The 25,693-nt window shown below is 36.6% G+C and overlaps 1 protein-coding gene across 1 annotated transcript; it reads left to right on the top strand.

Moving 5' to 3' along the window:
• Positions 1 to 4,820: 4,820 nt before the first annotated feature.
• Positions 4,821 to 24,574, top strand: LOC123530027 (elongation factor Tu-like). The gene is made up of 2 exons (XM_045310711.2): positions 4,821 to 5,279; positions 17,504 to 24,574. The coding sequence occupies exons 1-2, from the start codon at positions 4,853 to 4,855 to the stop codon at positions 18,487 to 18,489; spliced, it is 1,413 nt and encodes a 470-aa protein (XP_045166646.2). The 5' UTR covers positions 4,821 to 4,852; the 3' UTR covers positions 18,490 to 24,574.
• Positions 24,575 to 25,693: the final 1,119 nt, after the last annotated feature.

Below are 25,693 nucleotides of genomic sequence, written 5' to 3' on the forward strand. Positions count from 1 at the left end.
ACTGATACTTGTGGAACCCCAGAAAGAACAGGAAGTTCGTCTGAGGTGAAGTCATCTTCAACTATTCTTTGGGATCGGTCCTTGAGAAATGACTTGATCCACTGGGATACTAATGGGTGGACTCCCAGGGTATCGAGCTTTTGAATCAATTTATGATGGTCAAGCTTGTCAAGGCTTTACTGAAGTCCTTGACGATGACGTCAGTCTGTTGGCCATTCTCAAGATTGTCAAATACCTCTTGTGTGAAACTTATAAGTTGCGTTTCACAGCTATGCTTTGACCTGAAGCCATGTTGATACTGGCTAAGGAGACAATTTCTGTCGAAGTGGGACATGATATTTGAGACAAGAATATGTTCCATTAATTTAGAAGCAATACATGTTAGGGTTGCATTTAACGAACTGTAGTTTTCTTATATAAAAGTTAACATTCCCTTTTCTTTTTGTTTTTCTAAAGTAGCGATAGAGTTCTTTATGGGAATATAAGTCTCTGAAAATCTGATATGCTAGAAAATGTCGAAAAACCGTTATGAAGTAAGTTGATTGTATATGAAATAAAGTACAGCCGGATTTAGTGGTGTGTAGGTTATAATGCAGTAATTCGGTGCCAATGAAAAATGTGCTTCCGTGGTGTAGAAAGAAGTCCCTAATAAATAGATCCTAATTTTTCCATTTTTCGCGCATTTGCGCATAAATCGGGGACCAAATGGGCATTATTTCACTCGTGGAATGAATTTTACACGTTTCATGCTAATACTCGCATGTTTTCGAGTTGTTTACTTGAAAAACGAAAGTAGGGTGTTTATTCTGCGGACCGCTTTCTGAAATGCGGCAATATGAGGGTACCTGACTTCAGCTGACTTGCATTTCACTGCATACTATTCAACACCCCTTTTTCTTTTCGTTTTCTTGAAGCAAATGTATGGATATCTTGTGGAAAATAGGTCTACGATGGAGTGAAAATCTAGAAACTGTAACAAAATTGTTCTGAAGTAGCTGAATTTTATATGAAACAAAGAACAATTTCTTTTATTGGTATATAGCCTGTAGGTTATAACACACTAAATAGTTGTTGTTCTTTATTCTATATAAAACTGACCTATTTCCAATGACCGCAGCACACATCAGGACCCATTTTAAATTTCTGTAACTTACATTTTCTTGAAGAATATTGTCAGTGCTAACTAAAAATCAAAAGAAAAGTGGGGGTCATGTTTGATGCGAGAAAAATAATTTCAGTCAAACACACAAACTGCAAAATCAGCTAAAAAATGAGACCCCAAATTGTACTGGTGGTGTATGATCTAAGTTTCCATGAAAAATTTTGTCATGTTGTTATTTCATTATGAAAATGCTACCTACATGTCAAGCATAGATCTGTCATGTGATTTTAGCAAAAAAAATGCAAAGAAAATAAGGAAAATAGCTCTACAGAGCAAAAAAACTAAGGACTATTTGTGTCCGCCATTATGCGACTACCATTTTTTTCGCGCCATTTTCTATTTAGTGTCTGTATGCCCGGTATGACTGAATAGCGAAATCTAGTAGATTTCGCGAAATCTAATCAAATTAGCGAAATCTAGACATAAAATTCAAACTAATGAATATTTTTAAAAATCGTTTAAAGCTTTTATTAAAGATATAAATTTACGTGTGTATGCCAATTTTCAAGAAAATATATTTATATTTAAGGTGTTTTTAAGCGAAAAACGAATACGGGTCTAGATTTCGTCCGATTCTACATGCGCGGAAATCTCAAGTGTCAGGCAAAATCAAGATATAAAATTTAAAGTGATGAATTTTCTTTCTAAATCTTTTTAGGTTTTTATTAAGAATATATTTATAAGTTTGCATGTCAATTTTCAAGAAAAAATATTTATATATAAGGTGGTTTTGAAACGAAAAAAGTATACGGGTGATGATTTCGCCAGAGTTTATATGGGCAGAAATTTCAAGTGACAAGTAAAATCAAGACATAAAATTTAAAGTGATGATTTTAAAAAAAAAATCCTTTAAAGGTTTTATTCAGAATATATTTCTACGTGTGCATGTCAATTTTCAAGAAAAAATATTTATACAAAGTTTGGTTTTAAAACGAAAACGTATACGGATGTTGATTTCGCCAGATTTTATATGCGAAGAAATCTCAAGTGACAGGCAAAATCAAGATATAAAATCTAAAGTGATGAATACTTTTTAAAATCCTTTTAAGCTTTTATTAAGAATACATTTCTACGTGTGCATGTCAGTTTTCAAGAAAAAATATTTATATTTAGCAAGGTTCTGAAAAGAATATCCTATGCGAGTGTTGATTTCGTCCTATTCTGCACGAAAAAAACAATCAACTCGAAAAATTAAAAGTTTGTATTATTTATTAAAATCGTGTTGAGCCGTTATTGAGAATATAATTATGTTTGCACGTGTCATAGTTATCAATCATCATCTAAATTTTTTAATACCTGAAAGAGATTGTATTCAACAATGATTGGAGAAAGAATGCATATATGAATGACATTAAGAAAATGGGCCATATCCTAAACATTTAACTTCAATTTAATTCTTAGAAAGACGTTTTCATATGGAAAATGTGTTAATGAAAAATAAATTGCAAATCTAAATAATTACTGTTTGTCACATAATAAATTAATAATTGTCGGATGATATAAATCGGCTCAGTTTTGACCGAATGATTACCTGCTGCATTTCGCACCTCTTTAAACGTGTGAGAAAACCACCTTTAATTAGATTATCGTTGGATTAAATTTAATTTGATTAACTAATCAACTGTATGTGCCGACCAGTGTGACGACCGTTGTATCTTCTGTGAGGTAAGATTAGAAATATTTAACTTACAGAAATCAAATTTTTGTAGAAAATTATAGTCTCTGTATATCAACGGATTGCAGTTCCGTGAAAATTGTTGGAACGAGCGTAAAAACACAATCGCATTTTTTAGATACATCTGGGGTTATTTTCGTCATGTTGAAATCTTAATTTCAAATCCAAGTGATGTTTAAATATTAGTGTACTGATTATACATTCATAGACTTTTAAAATCGGTCACGACTATAACTGCGATATTTTTAATAATATTTAAATTACACGACTGAAATTTCATTCCTTAAAACTTAAAGAGTTGATTTTGCCTCTCAGTTGAGATTTTAGCGCATATAAATTCTGGCGAAATCAACATCCGTATAAGTTTTTCGTTTATTAATCATACTAAATATAAATACTTTTTCCTGAAAATTGACATGCGCACATAGAAATGTATTCTTGATAAAAACTTAGAAGGATTATCAAAAAATATCCATCACTTTAAATTTTATGACCTGTCACTTGAGATTTCCGCTCATATAGAATCGGGCGAAATCTAGGCCCGTATAATTGTGTTTTTCGCTTCAAAACCACCAGAAATATAAATATTTTTTCTTGAAAATTGACATGCTAACGTATATTTATATTCCTGATAAAAGCTTTGTGTATTGTGTTGTATATTGCCACCGCGTGCATTGCATGTAACACTGTCCCACTGCAACACGGTCCAGTTATTATCACACCTTCCTTATTTGATTAAATTACCAGATTATTATGAAAATAAGTAGCAACTTTAAAACCCAATTTAGATTTAATATTGGAATAATGCATCAAGATACACACGTATACTTTATACAAAACAATACTATTTTTCGACATATAAATGTGGAATTATATAATAAATAATACAAACTTATAATCAACGATTTGATTTTGCTTCCGCGCAGAATGGATGAAAGGAACATTCTTATAGGATTTTCTTTTCAAAACCATGCTAAATATTAGTATTTTTTCTTTAAATTTGACTTGGACAGGTAGAAATACATTCCGAATAAAAGCTCAAAATGAGGTTTAAAATATTCATTACCTAAGAATACAAGTCTCGATTCTGTCTGACAAAATGAGAGTTTTGCGCATATAGAATCAGGCAAATTCATAGGCTTTCTTTTCAAAGCCACACTAATTATTATTATTTCTTGAAACTTAAAATGGATACGTAGAAATATATTCCTAATTAAAGCTCACAAGGATTTTTTTTTAAAAATCTCATTCCTTAAAATTTTAAGATTTGATTTTGCCTCACAGTTGAGATTTCAGCGCATATAAAATCGGGCGAAATCAACATCATTATATGTTATTAATCATACTAAATATAAATATTTTTTCCTGAAGATAGACATGCACACGTAGAAATTTATTCTGAATAAAACCTTTAAATGATTTTCAAAAAATATCCATCACTTTCAATTTTATGTCTTGATTTTGCCTGCCACTTGAAATTTCTGCGCATATAAACTCTGGCGAAATCATCACCCGTATACGTTTTTCGTTTCAAAACCACCTTATATATAAATATTTTTTCTTGAAAATTGACATGCAAACTTATAAATATATTCTTAATAAAAACCTAAAAAGATTTAGAAAGAAAATTCATCACTTTAGATTTTATATCTTGATTTTGCCTGACACTTGAGATTTCCGCGCATGTAGAATCGGGCGAAATCTAGACCCGTATACGTTTTTCGCTTCAAAACCACCCTAAATATAAATATTTTTTCTTGAAAATCGGCATGCAAACGTAGATTTACACTTTTAACAAAAGCTTAAAAGGATTTTTAAAAATATACATTAGTTTGAATTTTATGTCTAGATTTCGCTAATTTGATTAGATTTCGCGAAATCTACTAGATTTCGCTATTCAGTCATACCCCTGTATGCCTGTAAGGGAAAATAGAAAGATTTGGTGTACAAATGCCTTTCTAATTTTTTACGGTCTGGACATAATATCATCACACCGGTTACATGTGCCAAGGAAAATGGCCGCCCATGTGTTTCGTAAACTAATTGCGACAAATAATTCCGCATTTTCAATCAAGTTGAGCCACGACATTTACAAATATGTATGTCGTCGTCAAATATGCATGTCAGCTTCAATATTTCAAAAGCCTGGACCACCTAGCGCGTCTAAAGGGACATTCAAACGCGATAAACCGCATTTGAACATCGGGACGATTGGACATGTCGATCACGGAAAAACGACCTTGACTGCGGCAATCACCCGTGTGCTCGCAGACGACAAAATGGCAAAGTATATGAAGTACGACGAGATCGATAGAGCTCCTGATGAGAAAGCCAGAGGAATCACCATCAATGCTGCAGTTATTAACTATGAAACCGAGAAGCGACACTATGGTCATGTTGACTGCCCCGGACATCATGATTACATAAAAAACATGATCACAGGTGCATTTTATGTTATTGCCCCTTATTTATCTTCTTCTGATGAAGTTAAGATTGCTGTTGCTGTACTGTTTCTAACAGATTTAGCCATCATATCATTGATTTTTGGTAGCTGAGGGTATCTTTTAAGATTTTTTAATCCCTCATCAGCATTCCCATTCACGCAAAAATCCGCGTAATTCACGCATAAAAAGTCACTTGCACGCCAGTTTTAAAATTCCACGGGTACAATGCACGCATATAAAATCTGACAGAAAATACATTGTTCGTCGATAAAGAGCCGAAATTCAAGTAACCAGACATTATTTTTGATCCGTACACACAAATTACCGCAATACACACTGTTGACAATTTGCTACATGTCATGATGAGTTAAATATCTATGCCAGTGGCATAATTTAAGCTCCGCCTACTCCAAGAGTCCAGGTACTTGCGAGATTTTCGCGAGAACTGTGACAGCGAATCAAATAAATTGTAAAACTAGACGCGATAGTATTCAGCCAATCAAAGACGCAGTTACATCTTTGACACTTTCAGATAATTGTTGACATGTGCGAGTGCAAAAACAACGATTTGGACGTTTTTTCAACAAGTTGTTGAATAATTAAGCGGTCAGCTGGCATCTTACTACACAATTATTTGGTCTCCATTGTGAAAGAAAGACTCGTAAGCTGCATGTTTATTAATATACTGACGAGATAAAGAAACGCCTCATTGAAATTTGGCGTTATTTTTTTCCTAACGCTTTTAATTGTTGTGAAATGTAGTAAATCTACATGTACTCTGACCGACAAACACGGTGAACAAAAACTCCCGCGATTTCATTCAGCCATTTGTTCACTTCATGTACCTGGTCATGATTTCCTCGTGCAGTCCGTGCATGTAAACCATGTGGTTTGATTGAACGATTTTTGCACATGTACATGTGTAATACGACACACAACCATATTTTCAGCTATTCTCTGAAAAAAACATTAGTTTTCGTAATGCCGAGGCTGAATTCTGAAGAGAGGGCTCAGGTTTTGGCTATGCTTGAATGTGGGGGAACGCAGGAACAAGTTGCTAGACGTTTTAACGTCTCTCGTTCGACAATTGTGCGTCTTATTCGACGTGTTAGAGACACGGGAACGTCTATCGATAGACCACGTTCAGGTAGACCGCGTGTAACGTCAATACGACAGGATAATTATATACGTCAACGTCATTTACGTGACAGATTTGTGACAGCGCAATCTACGTCACGTATAGTTGTAGGTAACCGTGGACGTCCAATTAGTCGACATACAGTGAGAAATCGACTCAGAGAACGCGGAATTACCTGTCGTAGGCCCTACCGCGGTCTAATTCTAACGTTACGCCACCGTCAACAACGTCTTATCTGGGCCCGCAGCCATCGCGGCCAGCGTTGGCAGAACGTAGTGTTCAGTGACGAGTCGCGTTTCAACTTGTGGAACGCCGACGGACGTATCCGTGTCTATAGACGACGCCATGAACGCTACGCAAACAATTGCGTTTTGGAGCACAATCGTTACGGTGTAGGTGGAGTAATGGTGTGGGCAGCAATCAACCATAGGTTTAAGTCCCAACTCGTCGTTTACCAAGGTAATCTCACAGCCAGGCGTTACATCGACCAGATATTACGTCATGTAGTTGTCCCTTTATTCCGTCAACGTCAAGGATTAGTCTATCAGCACGACAACGCGCGACCTCACGTTGCACGCATCACCAGGGACTTTCTACAGGCTAGAAACATTAATGTTTTACCTTGGCCGGCGTGTTCACCGGACTTCAATCCGATTGAACACGCGTGGGATTATCTCGGACAGCGGTTACGCCAACGTCAACCCCAGCCAGCAAACGTCCGGGAACTGGTAGCAGCGCTGCACCAGGAGTGGGCCAGAATCCCACGGTATCTGTTACGCAACTGGTGCGGCTCTATGAGGCGTCGCCTTGCTGCTGTGGTTGCTAGCAGAGGTGGCCACGCGCGCTACTGATTTTTCTAATGCAATTTCTCCGACCGGGCTATTAAAATTCAAGATTTAAGCATAATGCGACAATGAAATGATTTCTTATTGACCATAAATTCTTGTAAAGCATCTAATTTGTGAATGGAATTGTTCTTTTCTAATTTTGAATCACGGTTAACGAAAAATTGTATACCGAGTTTGAATGAGGCGCTTCTTTATCTCGTCAGTGTATTTACAAAATGACCGGTTGCGGACTGACTTTCATCGGGCAATTTGTTAAATAAGTATTACCCGCTGAGTTTTTATTTTATATCATTTTTTTTGTTTCTATAATGTTGCAGCACAGGGAACTCGTTTGGCCATTTTTGGGGACGAATATGGGTACCATTCCCCTCCTAAAATAATATGTTTTTTTTCCCCTTTCTCAGAAGAAAATTTCCCTGATGATAGGTTGTTTGACACAAATAGATATGAACTCTTTCTTTTAACATTATAATAGTGCCTCTAAGGAAGATTACTGTTGCAATATAGTCACATCAGTTAGGAATGATTGATAACAGTATTAATAAGTGTGAAAAGTAGTTACATATACATGGCTTAAACTTCCCCTTTTCGTCTTAAATTGTCGAAAAATTCCCCTTCCTGAGGGTATGGGTACCTGTCCCCAAAAGTTGTCTAGTGCCCTGCAGCAAGATATAGCAGCAAAAAATTTTTATAAAAACTCGGCGGGTGATACTTATCAGCGTCTGCTTGAATTTTTGAAAATGGTTTTTTTTTTTCAGAATTATGGAATACAGAAAAACTCTTTGCACGGAAAAGTGATGTATCTAAGAAATTGAATCAATAGTTTTATCCATATTGAAACAAGAAAATTATAACCAGATTTTCAAATTGCTTCACAAGCTTGCTGGGTGTGTGTGGGGGGGGGTGTTATATTGAGTTAGAAATGATGTTCATAAATTTCTATTTTTCTACTAGAAGTCTCTCAACTGTCATTTACACAGGCTGAATAAAAGTGTTACTTCCCATATACTTCTTTATAATTTTGTTTCATTTGGAACATTTTTAGCTCACCTGTCACAAAGTGACAAGGTGAGCTTTTGTGATCGCGCGGTGTCCGTCGTCCGTCCGTGCGTGCGTCCGTGTGTCCGTGCGTCCGTCCGTAAACTTTTGCTTGTGACCACTCTAGAGGTCACATTTTTCATGGGATCTTTATGAAAGTTGGTCAGAATGTTCATCTTGATGATATCTAGGTCAAGTTCGAAACTGGGTCACGTGCCGTCAAAAACTAGGTCAGTAGGTCTAAAAATAGAAAAACCTTGTGACCTCTCTAGAGGCCATATATTTCATAACATCTTCATGAAAATTGGTCAGAATGTTCATCTTGTTGATATCTAGGTCAAGTTCGAAACTGGGTCACGTGCCGTCAAAAACTAGGTCAGTAGGTCTAAAAATAGAAAAACCTTGTGACCTCTCTAGAGGCCATATATTTCCTAAGATCTTCATGGAAATTGGTCAGAATGTTCACCTTGATGATATCTAGGTCTAGTTCGAAACTGGGTCACGTGCCTTCAAAAACTAGGTCAGTAGGTCTAAAAATAGAAAAACATTGTGACCTTACTAGAGGCCATATATTTCACAAGATCTTCATGAAAATTGGTCAGAACGTTCACCTTGATGATATCTAGGTCAAGTTCGAAACTGGGTCACGTGCCATCAAAAACTAGGTCAGTAGGGCAGATAATAGAAAAACCTTGTGACCTCTCTAAAGGACATATTTTTCATGGGATCTGTATGAAAGTTGGTCTGAATGTTTATCTTGATGATATCTAGGTCAGATTCGAAACTGGGTCACGTGCGGTCAAAAACTAGGTCAGTAGGTCTAAAAATAGAAAAACCTTGTGACCTCTCTAGAGGCCATATATTTCATGAGATCTTCATGAAAATTGGTCAGAATGTTCACCTTGATGATATCTAGATCAAGTTCGAAAGTGGGTCATGTGCCTTCAAAAACTAGGTCAGTAGGTCAAATAATAGAAAAACCTTGTGACCTCTCTAGAGGCCATATTTTTCATGGGATCTGTATGAAAGTTGGTCTGAATGTTCATCTTGATGATATCTAGATCAAGTTCGAAAGTGGGTCACGTGCCATCAAAAACTAGGTCAGTAGGTCAAATAATAGAAAAACCTTGTGACCTCTCTAAAGGCCATATTTTTCATGGGATTTGTATGAAAATTGGTCTGAATGTTCATCTTGATGATATCTAGGTCAAGTTCGAAACAGGGTCATGTGCGATCAAAAACTAGGTCAGTAGGTCTAAAAATAGAAAAACATTGTGACCTCTCTAGAGGCCATACTTGTGAATGGATCTCCATAAAAATTGGTCAGAATGTTCACCTTGATGATATCTAGGTCAGGTTCGAAACTGGGTCACGTGCCTTAAAAAACTAGGTCAGTAGGTCAAAGAATAAAAAAACCTTGTGACCTTTCTAGAGGCCATACTTTTGATGGGATCTGTATGAAAGTTGGTCTGAATGTTCATCTTGATGATATCTAGGTCAAGTTTGAAACTGGGTCAACTGCGGACAAAAACTAGGTCAGTAGGTCTAAAATTATTAAAATCTTTTGACCTCTCTAGAGGCCATATTTTTCAATGGATCTTCATGAAAATTCATCTGAATGTTCACCTTGATGATATCTAGGTCAATTTTGAAACTGGGTCACATGCGGTCAAAAACTAGGCCAGTAGGTATAAAAATAGAAAAACCTTGTGACCTCTCGAGCGGCCATATTTTTCATGAGATCTTCATGAAAATTAGTGAGAATGTTCACCTTGATGATATCTAGATAAAGTTCAAAACAGGGTCACGTACCTTCGAAAACTAGGTCAATAGGTCAGATAATAGAAAAACCTTGTGACCTCTCTTGAGACCATATTTTTCAATGGATCTTCATGAAAATTGGTCTGAATTTTTATCTTGATAATATCTAGGTCAAGTTCAAAACTGGGTCACATGAGCTCAAAAACTAGGTCACTATGTCAAATAATAGTAAAAACGACGTCATACTCAAAACTGGGTCATGTGGGAAGAGGTGAGCGATTCAGGACCATCATGGTCCTCTTGTTTTCAATTTGTATGGTTTGTACCCAACTTTTTAGCTCACCTGTCACAAAGTGACAAGGTGAGCTTTTGTGATCGCGCGGCGTCCGTCGTCCGTCCGTGCGTTCGTCCGTCCGTCCGTAAACTTTTGCTTGTGACCACTCTAGAGGTCACATTTTTCATGAGAACTTTATGAAAGTTGGTCAGAATGTTCACCTTGATGATATCTAGGTCAAGTTCGAAACTGGGTCACGTGCCATCAAAAACTAGGTCAGTAGGTCTAAAAATAGAAAAACCTTGTGACCTCTCTAGAGGCCATATATTTCACAAGATCTTCATGAAAATTGGTCAGAATGTTCACCTTGATGATATCTAGGTCAAGTTCGAAACTGGGTCACGTGGGGTCAAAAACTAGGTCAGTAGGTCTAAAAATAGAAAAACCTTGTGACCTCTCTAGAGGCCATATTTTTCATGAGATCTTCAAGAATATTGGTCAGAATGTTCACCTTGATGATATCTAGGTCAAATTCGAAACTGGGTCACGTGGGGTCAAAAACTAGGTCATTAGGTCTAAAAATAGAAAAACCTTGTGACCTCTCTAGAGGCCATATTTCTCAATGGATCTTCATGAAAATTGGTCAGAATGTTCAGCTTGATGATATCTAGGTCAAGTTTGAAACTGGGTCACGTGGGGGTAAAAACTAGGTCAGTAGATCTAAAAATAGAAAAACCTTGTCACCTCTCTAGAGGCCATATTTTTCATGAGATCTTCATGAATGTTGGTCAGAATGTTCACCTTGATGATATCTAGGTCAAGTTCGATACTGGGTCATGTAGGTTCAAAAACTAGGTCAGTCGGTCTAAAAATAGAAAAACCTTGTGACCTCTCTAGAGGCCATATTTCTCAATGGATCTTCATGAAAATTGGTCAGAATGTTCAGCTTGATGATATCTAGGTCAAGTTCAAAACTGGGTCACGTGGGGTTAAAAACTAGGTCAGTAGATCTAAAAATAGAAAAACCTTGTGACCTCTCTAGAGGCCATATTTTACATGAGATCTTCATGAATATTGGTCAGAATGTTCACCTTGATGATATCTAGGTCAGGTTCGAAACTGGGTCACGTGGGGTCAAAAACTAGGTCAGTAGGTCTAAAAATAGAAAAACCTTGTGACCTCTCTAGAGGCCATATTTCTCAATGGATCTTCATGAAAATTGGTGAGAATGTTCAGCTTGATGATATCTAGGTCAGGTTCATAACTGGGTCATGTGCGGTCAAAAACTAGGTCAGTAGGTCGAAAAATAGAAAAACCTTGTGACCTCTCTAGAGGCCATATTTTTCACGAGATCTTTATGAAAATTGGTGAGAATGTTCACCTTGATGATATCTAAGTCAAATTTAAAAGTGGCTCACGTGCCTTCAAAAACTAGGTCATTAGGTCAAATAATAGAAAAACCTTGTGACCTCTCTAGAGGCCATATTTTTCAATGGATCTTCATGAAAATTGGTGAGAATGTTTAGCTTGATGATATCTAGGTCAGGTTGATAACTGGGTCATGTGCGGTCAAAAACTAGGTCAGTAGGTCGAAAAATAGAAAAACCTTGTGACCTCTCTAGAGGCCATATTTTTCACGAGATCTTCATGAAATTTGGTGAGAATGTTCACCTTGATGATATCTAGGTCAAATTTAAAAGTGGGTCACGTGCCTTCAAAAACTAGGTCATTAGGTCAGATAATAGAAAAACCTTGTGACCTCTCTAGAGGCCATATTTTTCAAATGATCTTCATGGTCAGAATTTTTTATCTTGATGATATCTAGGTCACATGTGCTCAAAAACTAGGTCAGTATGTCAAATAATAGAAATAACGATGTCATACTCAGTTCAGCACTGGGTCATGTGGGGATAGGTGAGCGATTCAGGACCATCATGGTCCTCTTGATTATCATCTGTATGTGGGTATATATACCCACTTTTCAAAATGTCAGTGGGAATGCTGCCTCATCACAAGTGGTTGGGGGGACTGGGCTAAAGGAATGGTCTCCGTCCATCCTTAACAATTGTGTCTGCTCTATATAACTTAAACCTCTTGAAGGCTTTTCATGAAACTTTGTTCAAATAATCACCTTCTTCTGGCTACCATAACTTAACTGACACTATTTTTATATTCTGATAGTCATGTCCATTAAGTTATAGCATAACGCCATTTGCTTACCTAACAGACCAAACTGCAACGTCTGCACACTGATTCGCGAAAAGCTGATGAGGTCATGGTCATACTAAGAGGTCAAAATGTTAGACCTTTTGACAGCTGGCAGGCTCGACATGTTGCACGTGGGCATCTAGTGTTTGTAAGCTGATAACTCAGAAATTCAGAATCCTCCTGTGGGAATTGATTATAACACTTTTATTAATCAGTTAATGGGTTACATATCAAAACCTTTTACAAAGCAGGGCACTAGACAACTTTTGGGGACAGGTACCCATACCCTCAGGAAGGGGAATTTTTAGTCGTTTTAAGACAAAAAGGGGAATTTTTAGCCATGTATATGTTGTGACTTTCACACTTATTAAGATTGTCTGTTAGCTGGTATCCCAGTAACTATTTGTGGGAATGCATTGAAACTTTAAAATTTGTTTGCTGTGATATTCTAACTTCCATTTTGCACATTCCGTATTTCAGTTTTGCATTTTAGCTTACCAGAGCACAAGTGACCACTCTGCATCTGTCCATCTGCAGTTTGTCTGTCCACACTTTCATTTAAACATCATCTCCTCTGAAACTCAGTTGTGAAAGGTTAATGAAACTTGGCATGGATGTTCCTAGGGTAGTCTTCTTCCAGATATTTCAAACAGTTATGCTTTGTTGCTCATAGAGGCTTTCAGAGCAAAAAATAGAAAAAATATTCAAATGACATCTCCTGAACCACAAGTCTGATATTGAAATAATTTCGCACAAATGATCCCTTTCTGATCCTCTACCAAAACGATTCAAATTATTCAGATATGTCTAAAAACATGACCACCAGGGTAAGCTATTGTGATCACTCACTGTCCATCATCTATCCATCCACACTTTTCTTCAAAGGACACCTCTGAAACCATTCTGTAGAAGTTGATGAAATTGGCCTGGATGTTCCTTATAAGTTGTATGGTCCCTTACCAAAGTTGTTCAAAGAATTCAATTCTGTGGCATGCAGACAGCAAAACTTTAAACAGTCTTCTCCAAAAATGGCAAGGCCTAGAGCTTAGATTTTTGGCATGTACCCTTGCATTATGGTCCTCTACCAAATCTGTCCAAATCATGCCCCTGGGGTCAGAATTGGTCCCACTCCGATGTTCACTTGTTTTACATAGAGAATCAGACTTATGTAAGAAAAACTTTAAAAAGCTCCTCTAAAACTGCAAGGCTCAGAACGTAAATATTTGGCATGTGGCATTGTGTAATGGTCCTCTGCCAAGTTTGTTCCATTATGCTTTTGTTTTACATAGACTTACATGGTCCTGTACCAAGTTTGGTCAGATCATGCCCCTGGAGTCAAATATGCCCCACCCACACGGTTTCCTCTACCAAGAAAGCTTTTACCTATTTAATCAGGCAAGCTATATGGGCCGACATGGCCCTCTTGTTGTAATAATACTATGTTAGCTGGTATCTTAGTAAAGATTAAAACGACATGTAAACACACTTGTTCATTGCAATGATTTGGCATGCCTTATTTTTGACTATAGCAGGTGGTGGGGGGGGGGGGCAACCACGAAAGATGCCCATTCTCTTAAATGGAAGTTATTATCCAGTGTTAGTAGCATAATCTCGTGGTTCTCTACCAAGTTTGTTCAAATTATCCCCCTAGGGTCAAATATGGTCCCGCTCTGGGGGTCACATGGTTCGTATAGACTTATATAGGGAAAAGCTTTTAAAATCGTCTTGTCAATAACCTACAACATTCAAATTTGGACCACATGTATAGTTTTGAGTGGCAAGATGAACATTGACATGAGTTGACCTTGATTTTGACCTAGTGACCTACTTTCACATTTCTGTAGCTACAGCCTTCAAATTTGGACCACATGCATAGTTTTGTGCACCGGGAAAAACTTCAACCTTGACATTGACCTAGTGACCTACTTTCACGTTTTTGAAGCTACAGCCTTTAAATTTGGACCACATGCATAGTTTTTTGTACCGAAAAAAACTTTGACCTTGACATTGACCTAGTGACCTACTTTCACATTTCTCAAGCTACAGACTTCAAATTTGGACCACTTGCATAGTTTTGTGTACAGAAAAAACTTTGACATTGACCTAGTGACCTACTTTCACATTTCTCAAGCTACAGCCTTCAAATTTGGACCATATGCATAGTTTTGTGTTCCGAAATGAAATTTGACCTTGATTTTGACCTAGTGACCTACTTTCACATTTCTCAAGCTACAGCCTTCAAATTTGGACCACATGCTTAGTTTTGTTTTCCGAAATGAAATTTGACCTTGATTTTGACCTAGTAACCTACTTTCACATTTCTCAAGCTACAGCCTTCAGATTTGGAGCACAGGCATAGTTTTGTGTACCGACAAAAACTTTGACCTTGACATTGACCTAGTGACCTACTGTCACATTTCTCAAGCTACAGCCTTCAAATTTGGACCACATGCATAGTTTAATGTACCGAAAAATCTTTGACCTTGACATTGACCTAGTGACCTACTTTCACATTTTTGAAGGTACAGGCTTCAAATATGGATCACATGCATAGTTTTGTATTCCGAAATGAAATTTGACCTTGATTTGACCTAGTGACCTACTTTCACATTTTTCAATCTACAGCTTTCAAATTTAGACCACATGCATAGTTTTGTTTACTGAAATGAACTTTGATCTTGAGATTAACCTAGTGACCTACTTTCACATTTCTCAAGCTACAGGCTTCAAATTTGGACCACATGCATATTTTTGTGTTCTGAATTGAAATTTGACATTGATTTTTATCTAGTACCTACTTTCACATTTCTCAAGCTGCAGCCTTCAAATTTGGACCACATGCATAGTTTTATGTTCCAAATGAAATTTGACCTTGATTTTGACCAAGTGACCTACTTTCACATTTCTCAATCTACAGCCTTCAAATTTGATGCACATGCAAATTTTTGTATACCGAAATGAACTTTGACCTTGATTTTGATCTTGTGACCTACTTTCACATTTCTCAAGCTACAGCTTTCAAATTTTGACCACATGCACAGTGATGTGTACTGAAATGAAATTTGACCTTGATTTTGACCTTGAGCTAGTCTTGAAATTTGGAACAATCAAAAATGGCTCAGTGGTGGGCGCCAAGATCACTCTGTGATCTCTTGTTGCATGAAGGCACTTTACTCACGAACCACTGCACCCAGGACCTTCAAACTTCACATGCTGATAGTACTTATTGAGTACACGACCCCTACTGACTGGGGTCACCAGGTCAAAGGTCAAGGTGCTGCAGGGGCATATGTCACCATTAGTGACAGCTCTTGTTCAACTTATCTTCATAAAATATTGTCAGAATGATGACCCTGATGAAATCTAGGCCAAGTTTGAAATTGGGTCATCTGGGGTCAAAAACTAGGTCAAATCAAAGAAAAACCTTGTGTATGCGATAGAGGCTGTATTTCTCAATTGATCTTCATGAATTTTGGTCAGAATGATTACCTTGATGAAATCTATGCCAAATTCGCAAATGGGTCATCTGAGGTCAAAAACTAGGTCAATAGGTCAATTCAAAGAAAAACCTTGTGTATGCGATAGAGGCTGTATTTTTCAATTGATCTTTGTGAAATTATGTCAGAATGATTACCTTGATGAAATCTAGGCCAAGTTCGAAAATGGGTCATCTGGGGTCATAAACTAGGTCACTAGGTCAAATCAAAGAAAAACCTTGTGTATGCGATAGAGGCTGTATTTTTCAATTGATCTTCATGAATTTTAGTCAGAATGATAACCTTGATGAATGCTAGAGTTCCGAATATCGGTCATCTGGGGTCAAAAAGTAGGTCACTAGGTCAAATCAAAGAAAACCCTCGTGTATGCAATAGGGGCTGCATTTTACACTGGATATTAGTAAAATTTAGTCAGAATGAGTGCCTTGAAAAAAAACTATGTCAAGTTAGAATATCGGTCATCTGTGATCTAAAACTAGGTCACTAGGTCAAATCAAAGAAAAACCTCTGTATGCAATAGAAACTGTATTTTTCAGTTGAACTTCATGAAATTTGGTCAGAATGATAGCCTTGATGAAATTAAGGTCAAGTTTGAATATGGGTCATCTGGGGTCAAAAACTAGGTCACTAGGACAAATCAAATAAATACGTTTTGTATGTGATAGAGGTGAATTTTTCAATTGAGGTTCATGAAATTTGGTCAGAATGATTGCCTTGATCAAATCTAGGTCAAGTTCGAATGTAGGTCATCTTGGCTCAAAAACTAGGTCACAAATTGAAGAAAATACTTGTTTACACTTTAGAGACCACATTTTTGGTCCAACTTTAATGAAAATTGGTCAGAATATTTGTTTCCATGAAATCACTATGTCAAAAATGTTTACACTGTTATGGTGTGTTTCTCAGGTGAGCAACCTAGGGCCATCCTTGGCCCTCTTCAAGTCTTGTTGTTTGTGATGCGCATAGCTCCAAAAGTATATGGCCTGGAATAATGAATCCTTTATATAAAATGTTTGTTGAGGCTATACCCCTTAAGACTGGAAACATTTGAATTATTGCCCCTTATTTGTGAGAAATGTACCAGTGGGGGCACACCCTGTGTCCTACAGACACATTCTAGTTAAAATATAAATTAAGCAGTTCCAGTCAAAAACTTACCAGACTGATCAAGAATGTTTATAGGCATTTTATCTTGGTCAAGTTTGGTAACTACAGTAGCTGGGTATTCTTTGTTTTTCTGGAGTTACAGCCCTCAGATTAGTTAAAATTGAGAAAATTCATTTTAATTGACAACTAGTCAGTGCGCAAAAAATAGGATGTTTTGATACAAGTCAAAAGTAGTTTGCTATGAAGGGTTTATACTGTGAAAAAGCCCTGAATCAGGTTATTATAGTGAATATTGATACTTAAAAGAAGGCTGCAGCTGTTAAATAAATGTAAAATTGTTTTCTCTTTTAGGTGCTGCACAGATGGATGGTTGCATTTTGGTGGTTGCAGCAACTGATGGTACAATGCCACAGACACGTGAACATCTCATTCTCGCCAAACAGATAGGCATAGAAAAACTTGTCGTGTTTATCAATAAAGCAGATGCAGCCGATGCTGAGATGATAGACCTTGTTGAAATGGAAGTGCGCGATTTGTTGACTGAAATTGGTTTTGACGGAGAAAATACTCCAGTTATTGCTGGCTCTGCTCTGAAAGCAATGAATGATGAAGATCCTGCAATCGGTAGGGAAAAGGTGAAGGAACTGTTAAAAAATGTTGATGAATACATCCCACTACCGCCAAGAGACTTGGATAAACCATTCAGTCTGCCTATTGAAAGTGTAATGGTTATTACTGGTCGTGGTGTTGTTGTTACAGGGAAGTTGGATCAAGGTATCATAAAGAAAGGTGATGAAGGAGAGGTCATTGGATTTGATAAGAAAATCAAAACTACAATTACAGGAATTGAAATGTTCAGACAACTTCTCGACAGAGGCGAGGCTGGAGATCAAATGGGTTGTCTTTTACGTGGACTGAAAAAAGAGGATTTGCGAAGGGGGATGGTTCTTGCAAAACCTGGTCTGTATAAGCCCCATAACAAAATTGAAGCACAAATCTACTTATTAAAGAAGGAAGAAGGTGGAAGAGATAAGCCATTTTTGCCGTATTTCAATTCGATGATGTATAATCGAAGTTTCTCAGTAACGGCCAGTCTGGAAATACCAGATCGAGAAATGATAATGCCAGGCGAAGACACTACAGTTCACTTCACCCTTGGCTATAAGATGGGCCTAGCATTAGGAGACAGGTTCACAATCCGAGATGGTAGTCGAACCCTTGGTTATGGCGTTGTTACAAAATTCCTGGAAAATGTAGATATTCATCAGTACCAAGAAATGATCAAAGCAAAGAGGAAGGCTGACAGGAAGGCAAAGGAGGCAGCTGGAGAGGCTTAAAATGAATAGAATGGGAATTGAAAAACTTGTTTTCATAAGCTACCCCAACACAAATAAATGTTATGGCAGGCATCCTTGTAAGGATTTCAGCGGTAGAAACAATATTGATATGACATTGGTTTTATGTATTGATTTGGATATGTATTCACAGTCTAACTGTAGAAACGTAAAACAAACAAATGTTCCAGAAGTAAAAACATAAAGGGACATGCCTCAAGATTTATTTTAGTTGAAATTAGTAATTACAGTAAATACCGTATAAGTACTTATTTCTGCGGGCTTAATCTGCGATTTTGTCAAAAATGAGGTGGTATTAAATTTCTGCGTACCTTATTTCTGCGGTGTCTTCCTTCGCACGTTGATGGGATTTATTTATGCGGTTCTGTATTCACCAGTTGTTTCATTAATTTCAAATAGACAGGTACGTTTTTTGTTTTTATTTTGACAGTTATGTTGGCTTCCGGTTTGAAGATAAAATTTGACGGATACTGAATAGATGTAACATCGCCGTCATCATCACATAATGTTGAGTGTTAAACGCAAGGAAAAAGTCATTTTAAATATACAGTCATGCCAAACAGACACGAAAAATGCCCGAATCTATATTTTGCAAACATTCTCATCTGTGCATTATAACGGTATGATAATTTTTGTTAATCACGCCTTTTTCAGGTCCCATACAAATAACGGAAAATATAACCATCGCCAGACGGATCGGCTAACAATAGACACAAAGGATACAATGGATTGTGTTAACAGTTTGTCAAATAATTTAAGAAAATTGATACTGACAGCTGACTGCTCAATGGTTTATTCAACAGCAAAACAATTATAAAACGGTTCTATTTTATTACCGTTACTACTAAATTTTCAACTTGCTTCGTAGGCCTTCGGCTACATGTGGGACAGAAGCCGATTTCGCTATCGAACATTGTCTTATACTTAACCAGATTATAATGGCGGCTTAAATCGTCGTATCACGGCATGTCAGGACAAAATTTTCTGCGGATTTTAAATCTGCGGTCTTATTGTCTTCCGCAGAAAACGCAGAAAAAACTTTCCAGCAGAAAAAAGTACTTATACGGTAATCAGTAGAAACAAGTACTAGTGATTCAGCGAGTATCTTTCAGTATTAATGGATAAAACACATTTGTTTATTAATAAAAATAAGTTATAGATCTTGAAAAAGAATTTATAATATAGATTTTAAAAAAAAAGTAAGAGAAGAAAGTAAGCTGTATATTATATCATAATGCTAACCTCCTACCTTAATGTGGCATTATGCGCATCTTACTGCACATAGTGTGTTTTAGGTGAATGTTTTATAAAAACTATTTTTGGTTGCTTTGCATTTAAATGTTAAAGTAATGATAATGCTGCGTAAGTATTGATGCTTCAGAAATAAAGAAAGCGGACTAATAAAATAATAATTCTTTTCTTCAGTCTTCTGCGCAGTGATCTCCCTTACCTATATGTAGAAATTTCTGAAGTTGAAGGGAAGCAACTCCTGTATGCTGTTTGACCCATTTTTAGCTGGCCCTCAGGCGAGTTTTTGTGATTGCTCGATGTTAGGCATCTGTCTGTCGTCTGTCTGTCAACATTTAGCTTGTGTATGCGATAGAGGCTGTATGTTTCAATTGATCTTCATGAATTTTGGTCAGAATGATAACCTTGATGAAATCTAGGCCAGGCTCGAAAATGGGTCATCTGTGTTCAGAAACTAGGTCACTAGGTCAAATCAAAGAAAAACCTTGTGTATGCAATAGAGGCTGAATTTTTCAATTGATTTTCATGAATTTTGGTCAGAATGATAACCTTGATGAAATCTAGGCCGAGTTCGAAAATGGGTCATCTGAGGTCAAAAACTAGGTCACTAGATCAAATTATAGAAAAATCTTGTGTATGCGATATAGACTGTATTTTTTAATTGATTTTCATGAAATTTGGTCAAAATGATTGCCTTGATGAAATCTAGGTCAAATTTGAATATGGGTCAATTGAGTTCAAAAACTAGGTCACTAGGTCGAATTATAGAAAAATCTTGTGTATGTGATAGAGACTGTATTTTTCAATTGATTTTTAGCTCGACTATTCGAAGAATAGTCTAGCTATTCTACTCACCCTGGCGTCGGCGTCGGCGTCGGCGTCACACCTTGGTTAAGTTTTTGCATGCAAGTACATACAGCTATCATTTAAAGGCATATAGCTTTGAAACTTATTTATTCTTTTTCTAGGTCAATTACCAACCTCACTGGGTCAAGTTCCATAACTCTAACATGTATTTTGAGCAAATTATGCCCCCTTTTGGACTTAGAAAATTCTGGTTAAAGTTTTACATGCAAGTTACTATCTCCAAAACTAATGCAGATATTGAATTGAAACTTCACATGTGTCTTCGGGGTTATAAAACTAGTTGATAGCACCAAGTCCCATAACTCTGACCTTCATTTTGGCCAAATTATGCCCCCTTTTGGACTTAGAAAATTCTGGTTAAAGTTTTGCGTGCAAGTACTTACAGCTATTACTAAAAGGCATATAGATTTGAAACTTATTTTTTCTTTTTCTAGATCAATTACCTACCTCACTGGGTCAAGTCCCATAACTCTGGCATGTATTTTGGCCAAATTATGCCCCCTTTTGGACTTAGGAAATTCTGGTTAAAGTTTTGCGTGCAAGTACATACAGCTATTACTAAAAGGCATATAGATTTGAAACTTATTTTTTCTTTTTCTAGATCAATTACCTACCTCACTGGGTCAAGTCCCATAACTCTGGCATGTATTTTGGCCAAATTATGCCCCCTTTTGGACTTAGAAAATTCTGGTTAAAGTTTTGCGTGCAAGTACATACAGCTATTACTAAAAGGCATATAGATTTGGAACTTATTTATTCTTTTTCTAGATCAATTACCTACCTCACTGGGTCAAGTTCCATAACTCTTAACATGTATTTTGAGCAAATTATGCCCCCTTTTGGACTTAGAAAATTCTGGTTAAAGTTTTACATGCAACTTACTATCCCCAAAACTAATGCAGATATTGAATTGAAACTTAACATGTTTCTTCGGGGTTATAAAACTAGTTGATAGCATCAAGTCCCATAACTCTGATATGTCCCCTTTTGAACTTAAAACTCTTTTGATATTTAACATTTTGGGTAATAATTTCCAGCTTCTGTGACAATATTTCGAATAGTCGAGCTTGGCTGCCTTATGGACAGCTCTTGTTATGGAATTTGGTCAGAATGATTGCCTTGATGAAATCTAGGTCGAGTTTGAATATGGGTCATCTGAGGTCAAAAACTAGGTCACTAGGTCAAATTATAGAAAATCTTGTGTATGTGATAGAGACTGTATTTTTCAATTGATGTTTATGAAATTTGGTCAGAATGATTGCCTTGATAAAATCTAGGTAAAGTTTGAATATGGGTCATCTTGGGTCAAAAACTAGGTCACCAGGATATATTTAAGAAAATACTTACTTAAATTCATAAGAGCACATTTTTGGTTCAATCTTAATGAAAATTTGCCAAAATATTTGTTTCCATGAAATCACTAGGTCAAACAAGCTTACACTGTTATGGTGTGTTTCTCAGGTGAGCAACCTAGGGACATCTTGGCCCTCTTGTTAAAAAGACTGCCCCAGTCAAAATAAGAAAAATCATATTTAAAAAGTTATTATTTCATACTGGTAACAGAAGAGTTTGGTATATTGGGTTAAAAGCTATAATGTCGTCCACCCTTTTTACACACAACTATTTCAGCTGGATTTTTACTTAAAAAATGTGAATGTGCATAATTCCACTTTAAATAAGATTGATTACTGACTTCTGATATCTTGATATACCTCATCTGTCCTATTTTAACTAGCACACTGTCTTTTTAGCTTTTATTCTCATAACATTTGTAGTAGCATATTCATTTCTTTAACGACTGTTTCTGTGACGGTGCCACCCAGTGATAGTCGGAAATCTACAGTTGAGTGAAAGATGTAGATGTATATCAGTATGTTTTAAAAATTGTGATATATTTGATGCTAACCTTTGGCCTAGGGATGTAAACAGGATGTGCTTAAATATTTTACAATGAGTGAAACCAATCACCATTTGATTAGATGCTAACCTTTGGCCTAGTGATGTGTATACTGTAAAATCATTTAATTTCGTGGGCATGAAATTTCGTGGTATTGGTTAAAACAGCAATTTCGTAGGGATATGAATTCGTGGATTTCAACTTTTGAAAAAATGATGAATGGGAACTTTACTTGTTCGTTGGGATTTAAGTTCGTGGATTGACTAAACCACGAAATCCACGTAAATTAATCCCCCACGAAAATTTCACAGTACATGAATCCAAAAAAGGATCTTCTAATTTAATTGGTCAGGTTGGTTCATGCAGGAGATTTCATGAGAAAATTGCCAGTTACAATTCTGATTATTAGCTCACCTGAGCAATTTTTCTGATCGCTCGATGTCCGTCGTCTGTCATCTGTCGTCCGTCAACATTTAGCTTGTGTATGCGATAGAGGCTGTATTTTTCGACTGATCTACATGAAATTTTGTCAGAATGATTGCCTTGAAGAAATCTAGGGTCATCTGGGGTCAAAAACTAGGTCACTAGGTCAAATTAAGGAAAAACCTTGTGTATGCAATAGAGGCTGTATTTTTCAAGTGATCTTCATGAATATTGGTCAGAATGATTACCTTGATGAAATCTAGGTCGAGTTTGAAAAAGGGTCATCTGGGGTCAAAAACTAGGTCACTAGGTCAAATCAAGGAAAAACCTTGTGTATGCAATAGAGGCTGTATTTTTCAACTGATCTTCATTAATATTGGTCAGAATGATAACCTTGATGAAATCTAGGCCGAGTTTGAAAATGGGTCATCTGGGGTCAAGAACTAGGTCACTAGGTCAAATCAAGGAAAAACCTTGTGTATGCGATAGAGGCTGTATTTTTCAATTGATCTTCATGAATATTGGTCAGAATGATTACCTTGAAATCTAGGCCGAGTTCGAAAATGGGTCATCCGGGGTCAAAAACTAGGTCACTAGGACAAATCAAGGAAAAACCTTGTGTATGCGATAGAGGCTGTATTTTTCAATTGATCTTCATGAATATTGGTCAGAATGATTACCTTGAAATCTAGGCCGAGTTCGAAAATGGGTCATCCGGGGTCAAAAACTAGGTCACTAGGTCAAATCAAGGAAAAACCTTGTGTATGCGATAGAGGCTGTATTTTTCAATTGATCTTCATGAGTATTGGTCAGAATGATTATTTTTTATTATCACTTTGAAGGTATGCTTTAATCTTGCAGCATGTTACTAGTGTTACATTAGAATTATAACCTGTAACTTCCAATAACAAGTTGCACAAATGTGCTTGCTCAATTTACTTGTTCCAAATTAAAAAAAAAGAAATGTAATGAATATTGGGGCATGCTGCTTTGAGAAAACTAATTACAGAAACCAAGGACTTCTTATATTTTAGTGAGGTCTTGGAAGTTTAGAAATGCTGAAAATCAGAAATCAGTGTTATAAATAATTTCAAATGCCATTGTTTTGCTCATTCTTTGTCATTTTCTGTCCTCATGTCAGTCAGTTGGAAGCTAGACTATTTAGTTTACAATGAATAACAAGCCCTTAACATGCTGGACATAATTGATTCTGCATTTGCAAATAGTGTAGATCTTGATCAGCCTGAACATCCATGTAGTCTGATCATGATCTACACTGTTTGCCATTCAGTCAGTATCTTTGGTATTAATCATCTGCCCAAATTGAAAGATGGACATGTTCATTATAGAAATTAAGCAGGATATTAAATTAAAGGGCTAGAGAGTGCTTAGCATACAGTGTTTGAATTATTCAAGTTCTAACTAATGAAGTTTGACTGTAAATGGTATTATTATTAACACTTTAAAAATGTTAACATAAATATGAGCTTTGAACTGGAATTTGAATGTTGAATCAACTGTTGAAAGAATTTAATGTATAATTGTTACTGAGTTTTCTGTATTGTATTAATAATAGTTCAATTGCTGGAAATCATGTGATATAGCAGTATATTAAAATTAAGAGTTTGTGTATTTTTGTCTTTTGTATTTCTTTGATATTCTAATTAAATGCAGAATGTAAACAGTTCATCTGAATATAGTTCAGGAAGAGCTGTCTGTAAAGTTGGCTGTTTTGCCATTGTCCTGTGTCAGCATTTTTACTTGAACATCTCTGAAACTACAGATAAGAATTACACCAAATTTGATCTGTAGCATTCTGGAATGAACATCTCTCAAAATTGTTCAGATGGTTGAGCTTGATCCTTTTGATGGCTCACCAGAGCTAAAAATAGAGAAAAAACATTTTAACAACTTAGAACTTCTTCTCACAAACAGCTTGATTGATCTGTGCGAAATTTGGCCAGCAGCATCCTTGTCTTTTCTCTAATTATTGTTAAATCAAAATGGTTCTGCTTGACCCCTTTAAGGGGCTGTCAAGAGCTAAAAATAGAAATGTTTTAAACAACTTCACAAGAACCACTTCATGTGTCTTCACAAAGCTTGAACTTTAGCATCCCTGTATGATGTTTTTAGCTCACCTGTCACAAAGTGACAAGGTGAGCTTTTGTGATCGCGCGGTGTCCGTCGTCCGTCCGTCAGTCAGTCCGTGCGTCCGTCCGTAAACTTTTGCTTGTGACCACTCTAGAGGTCACATTTTTCATCGGATCTTTATGAAAGTTGGTCAGAATGTTAATCTTGATGATATCTAGGTCAAGTTCGAAACTGGGTCACGTGCCATCAAAAACTAGGTCAGTAGGTCTAAAAATAGAAAAACCTTGTGACCTCTCTAGAGGCCATATATTTCACAAGATCTTCATGAAAGTTGATCTGAATGTTCACCTTGATGATATCTAGGTCAAGTTTGAAACTGGGTCACGTGCCGTCAAAAACTAGGTCAGTAGGTCTAAAAATAGAAAAACCTTGTGACCTCTCTAGAGGCCATATATTTCATAAGATCTTCATGAAAATTGGTCAGAACGTTCACCTTGATGATATCTAGGTCAAGTTCGAAAGTGGGTCACATGCCTTCAAAAACTAGGTCAGTAGGTCAAATAATAGAAAAACCTTGTGACCTCTCTAAAGGCCATATTTTTCATGGGATCTGTATGAAAGTTGGTCTGAACATTCATCTTGATGATATCTAGGTCAAGT

Source organism: Mercenaria mercenaria, chromosome 13, assembly GCF_021730395.1.
Source record: "Mercenaria mercenaria strain notata chromosome 13, MADL_Memer_1, whole genome shotgun sequence".
NCBI lineage: Eukaryota > Metazoa > Mollusca > Bivalvia > Venerida > Veneridae > Mercenaria > Mercenaria mercenaria.

Coding starts and splice junctions, on each gene's coding strand:
- LOC123530027 (XM_045310711.2), top strand. CDS start 4,853: ATGGCCGCCCATGTGTTTCGTAAACTAATTGCGACAAATAATTCCGCA. Junction 5,280..17,503: donor CATAAAAAACATGATCACAG/GTGCATTTTATG, acceptor TTTCTCTTTTAG/GTGCTGCACAGATGGATGGT.